This window comes from Marmota flaviventris, assembly GCF_047511675.1.
Source record: "Marmota flaviventris isolate mMarFla1 chromosome 5 unlocalized genomic scaffold, mMarFla1.hap1 SUPER_5_unloc_1, whole genome shotgun sequence".
Lineage (NCBI taxonomy): Eukaryota > Metazoa > Chordata > Mammalia > Rodentia > Sciuridae > Marmota > Marmota flaviventris.
Genome location: NW_027287679.1, coordinates 1,801,407 through 1,806,543, shown reverse-complemented (window position 1 = coordinate 1,806,543; position 5,137 = coordinate 1,801,407). Strand labels below are relative to the sequence as shown.

At 41.0% G+C, this 5,137-nt stretch overlaps 1 protein-coding gene across 1 annotated transcript; it reads right to left on the bottom strand.

Moving 5' to 3' along the window:
- Positions 1-3,999: 3,999 nt before the first annotated feature.
- LOC114084597 (olfactory receptor 2H1-like) lies at positions 4,000-4,728 on the bottom strand. The gene has a single exon (XM_027925639.2). The coding sequence runs from the start codon at positions 4,726-4,728 to the stop codon at positions 4,000-4,002; it is 729 nt and encodes a 242-aa protein (XP_027781440.2).
- Positions 4,729-5,137: the final 409 nt, after the last annotated feature.

Sequence of the window (5,137 nt, the reverse complement as noted above, 5' to 3'; positions counted from 1 at the left end):
TAAAAGTGTATAAATCAAATTTTTAAAAAGAGAGTAAAATGATATTGACTAGTCATAAACTTCAGATCAGTTGATGGAGCTCTTGTAGCTACAGTTGAGGGAAATCAGTGTACTCACTGCTGACAAGAACAACAGTTAGTCCAACATCATGTGCAGAAACTGGTCCATCAAATATTAGCAAAAGAGCATCCCAAGATCAACCCACCTAGGTGCTGCCTGAACTGTGTACTTTCCATGGTATTATATGTGAAAATATCTGAAATTTTATATGTGGTCATAGTCTGTTGGTTGATCATTCTTCCACACTTCTGAAGTTGGGAAAAAATGTTATATATGGACTTTGTCCTTAAGGTCAAACTCCTTTTTAAAAAATCAAAAATAGACTAACTTTAAAGGAAAGACATTAGAAGCCACTGGAAAACACACCTTTTACTGCCGCAGTCTGGCTGGGAACAAAATCACGAGCCACCACACAGCTTGTAGATTCAAACAGCAACTCTTTATTCCCGAATTCACACCAGCCGTCTACAATCAGATTCTGGGGAAATCCACGTTCTCTGCCCAAATCCACCCCCACTGGGCTTCTGTCTCCCAAAAAATACTGTCTGAATCCCGTGAGAACTCAAGGGGAACTCAGGCAGCAGGATACTCCCTATTCCCAGCAGGAATAACCTTAAACCTGGAACCACCCTAAACCCGGATAGTCCTAAACCGGGAATGCCCTAAACCTGGATCATCCTAAACGGGGAACACCCTAAACCCGGATCCGTCTTGGTCCTTGAGCAAGGTCACCTACATGCAATGTCACTGCAAAATGTCCTATTTCCACGAGTCCTTCCACTAAGCAACATGGAGTATGCTGGCAAGGAAATTGTCATACCTACTTGGCTAATGGCTCCCAGCATTTTACTAAGACTATTAATGAAGATAGAACCATACAAGGCAAAACCTATGACATTCATGAAGCACTACTAAGGCAGAAGGTGTTGCACTCAATGACTGCATCAATGAAGAAGAAAGACTAAGTGCAGACCCTACCATGACAATAGAAAACAGACACCCACACGTGTAAAAAGCAGTTGGAAAAGAAATGATAAACATTAAATCAGAAACAAGCAATTAACACTAAATATCAACAGAAAATATCAAGAAAACAAAAAGTTGTTTGTAAAAATAAAAACAAAATTAGCAAATCTTTAGCTATGCTAACAATAAAAAGGCCCAAATGAATAAAATATCAAAGAATAAAAAGAAGACCTTTTCACAAATGTTACAGAAATGCTAAGACCTATTAGCAACTTGTATAAACAAACACATACCAACATATTGGAAAATCTATACAAAAGGAATAAATTTGGGACAGATAGAACACACCAGAAGTGAATTATGAGAAAATAAGAGACTCAGACATCAATATGACCAATAAATTTAAATCAGAATAAAGATTCCCAGTAAAGAAACCTCTAGCAGCTCATGGCTTCACTACTGTTTTGCCAAACCTTCAAAAAGAAGAGACACCACGTCTCCTGAAACCACTCCAGGGATCTGAAATGAACCTCAAATCCTCAAGTCACGTTCCACAAAACCATAATTTCCCTAATATAAGATCCAGAAAACTACACAAAAACCACCAAAAAAAGAGGATTATGGACCCATATCCTTGATCAAGACATACACAAGCATTCTCAGCAACATCTAGAAAACCAAATCCAATGGCACATGAAAACAATAGCACTCCATATATATGGAATCTATCCCAGGAGCAACAAAACCCAACAGACAGTGATTGACAAATCAGACAGTATTTAATAGTACAAAGGACCAAGATGGCTCTAGGTAGATATATGGATTTTTAAAAATGCTGATATAAATATATAATGGAAACTTATTCATCCACTAAAAGAATAAAATAGTAATAAATGCTATAATGTGAACCAGTTGGGAAAATATCAGGCTAAGTGAAGTCATAAAAAAGATCACACACTGAATGATCTACTTATAGAAAATCTCCAGGACATAAATTCAAACATGGAGATTATACTTAGTGGATTCAAGTGACAGTAAGTAAAGATAAGTTGGGACAATGGATAGATGTTTCATTAAGACTGAAACAAATACTTGGGAATAAGATGTAGTTGGATGTTGTACAATTTCATATTTTTGTACATAACACTGGATTGATAATTACAAATCGTTACAAAGGCTAAATTCATGACATGTGCCTTTCATCTCCATGACAAGAAATTTTGCAGCTAAACTGCAGATAGTGTTAGATATTTCCCACTTACAGGTTGGGGAGTGAGTGAGAGTTGCCCACCACCCTTGATGTAAACTGATCCCCATAAACACCCCTAACTCACACTGAGGTCAAGGAGGGCAGAGATGAAAACACACAGAGAAACATCAGTCTCTCCCCAGTGTTACTCATTCCTCAATAATGACTTAGAGTGATGTCCAGCAGAGGAGTTTCTAAGTGTCATTCACTGTCCATGCTGGTACATGGCCAAGTCCTCTCTCCTGGGCTCAGGAGGGCTGCTGCCTGGTGGTGTGCTCAGGCCTCCTGCTGTCTCTGCAGGCTGAGCTCTGGGCTCCCTGGGGCCCTGTTCCCACTGGCCAGGCACCAGGTTCACATAAAGCAGAGGTGACAGAGCTCCCCACATCCTACATACCATGTGCTGACTTCCCAGATGCACCCTGACTGCAGACACAGTGGAAGGGAGAAGCCAAGGAGAGACTCAGTTCTGCTTCCTTGTGGAGAACAGGATACACTCAGGAGTGAATTCTTGGCATTATACTCCAAAGGCATCTGAGCCTCATTTTTATCCTTTCCAGCAATCTGCAATTTCATCCAGATTATCATCTACCAGAATGTTAATTCTGCAGAGAATAACTGGCACACAGAAGTCTTGTAAACACTGTAGTTTTTGTGATGATTTCTATTCTTCACTGATAGTGTACTTGGAATGTGGTGGAGATCTGAACAGTGTTTGCAAGTACCGCATGTGATAGTTTTTCATGCTGCCTCTTGTGGGTTAAAATCTTTCTTTTCAATTCACTTTTACTTACCATACACAAAATTCACAAACTTATCTGCACAGAGTTGAGAGATGAAAGAGAAATATATCCAGATTAAGGCAACAGGGACCAAGTACCAAATACATTGCAGGTGACAGGGAGGTAGATGAATGAATTCATTTATACAAATCACATACATATTTTCTTGATTTCATTTCATAAATCTCTCTTTATTGAAGTGGTATTTTACCTCCTGAAATTTGTCTCTGATTTCACTCTTTCCATCATACTTTATGTGACACATCAGCTTAACTATGCACATTCTGAACTTCTCTGATATTTCTTCCACTGTGTCATCAGTGGATTCTGTTGTTCTAGCATCTTTCTTTCTCTGGGGCACTTTGTTCCCTTGTTTTTTCATGTTGTTCATGGGGCTTCTCATAATGTGGATCTGAGGCAGCACAGTTTCTACCCTATAGACTTATATTGTCTCCTAAAGTCTTAAGTATCTCACTTTTAAGAAGGAGATCAATATTAACAGCACCCAAAACAAAGGCTATATAGCCTTAAACCTAATAGCTCTTACTAAACGTCCACAGTTTTGTCACAATAAACAGAAATGGTGTGATCAATTGTAGTTTAAAATATAAATAGTATGTTTGTAAAAGGGTTTACACCTCTTTTGCCTAGAGACTCCATTTAGGAGACTGTGTGCATGTCATTAATAAGCTTCCTTTTTAATTCAAATCCTTTACTATTTGCTTTGCCTTGGGCTCAACCACTTTCCCAGCTGTCTCAGCCAAGCATCCTGTTCCTCTTGGTTCCTCAGGGTGTAGATGATAGGGTTCAACAGGGGTGTGACCACAGTGTAGAAGAAAGTGAAAAACTTGCCATTATTTGAATCAAAGTTGCTTTTAGGGTCAGTGTACACCATGGCCACTGTCCCATAAAACATGAATACCACGAGGAGGTGGGAGGAGCAGGTCAAATGGTTTTCTTCTTTCCCTCCTCTGATTTCATGCTCCTCACAGCCTGAGCTATGCACCCATAGGAAGCCAGGATCAGCCCCAAAGGGACCATGGTGAAGATGACAGCCGTCATGGTCATCTGCCACTCATTGGCGGTGGTGTCTACACAGGCCAGGTGCATGAGGACAGGCATCTCACACAGAAAGCCATTCAGGAGGTGATGGGGGCAGAAGGGCAGCTGGAAGGTGGTGGAAGATTGGAACAGAGACACTATCAGACCAGACAGCCAGACTAGGAAAACCAGCTTCCAACAGAGTGGACGGTGCATGAGGAAAGTGTAGTGCAGGGGCTGGCAGACAGCAATATAGCGGTCAAAGGCCATCTCCACCAGCAGCACGCCTTCTGTGGCTCCAGCCCAGAGGAACACGCCCAGTTGGATGACACACCCTGTGTAGGTGATGCTCTTGTCCGGCCCCCACAAGTGGGGCAACATCTGGGGCACAGAGGCTGTGGTTAAGCAGAGATCCAAGAAGGAAAGATTGCCAAGAAAGAGGTACATGGGTGTGTGGAGATGGGGGTCCATGAAGGACAGCAGTACGATGCTGGAGTTGCAGAGGGTGGTCATGGTGAAAAAGAGGATCACAGCCCAGAAGAGTGTCTTTTCCAGATGGGGCCACTCAGAGATCCCGAGCAGGATGAAGCTGACAGGGTAGCTCTGGTTGGTCCTCCCTGTGGTTTTTGGCATTAGGGCTCAAACATAATGCTAAGCAAGATTTTGTGTACAAAATTTGTAGAAAGACCTTACTGCCATTTATTTGGAGAGGACAATGGGATGCAATGACTTTCTTATAATGTCTGTTTAAACCAAGGTGGTTTTGCAACACCTCTTGTAACTGTTCTATAAAATATGCAGCCCTTGCATTCCCAGTTGAAAACCTTACATGGTCACCTTAGAATACTTACATGCTCCTTCCAGATTATACACTCAGCCATGTTTATACATGGAATTAAAGGTGGAAAAAGTTTAACTTTCATTTATCTATGTTTTTCTACAAAAGAAGCAGATATTATTTAGCATTATTTGGTGATATTAATAGAAATGCATGGGCTATAGATTATCCCAGAATCAATAGTCCTGTGCCCCCAGTGTAAAC

Coding starts and splice junctions, on each gene's coding strand:
- LOC114084597 (XM_027925639.2), bottom strand. CDS start 4,728: ATGCCAAAAACCACAGGGAGGACCAACCAGAGCTACCCTGTCAGCTTC.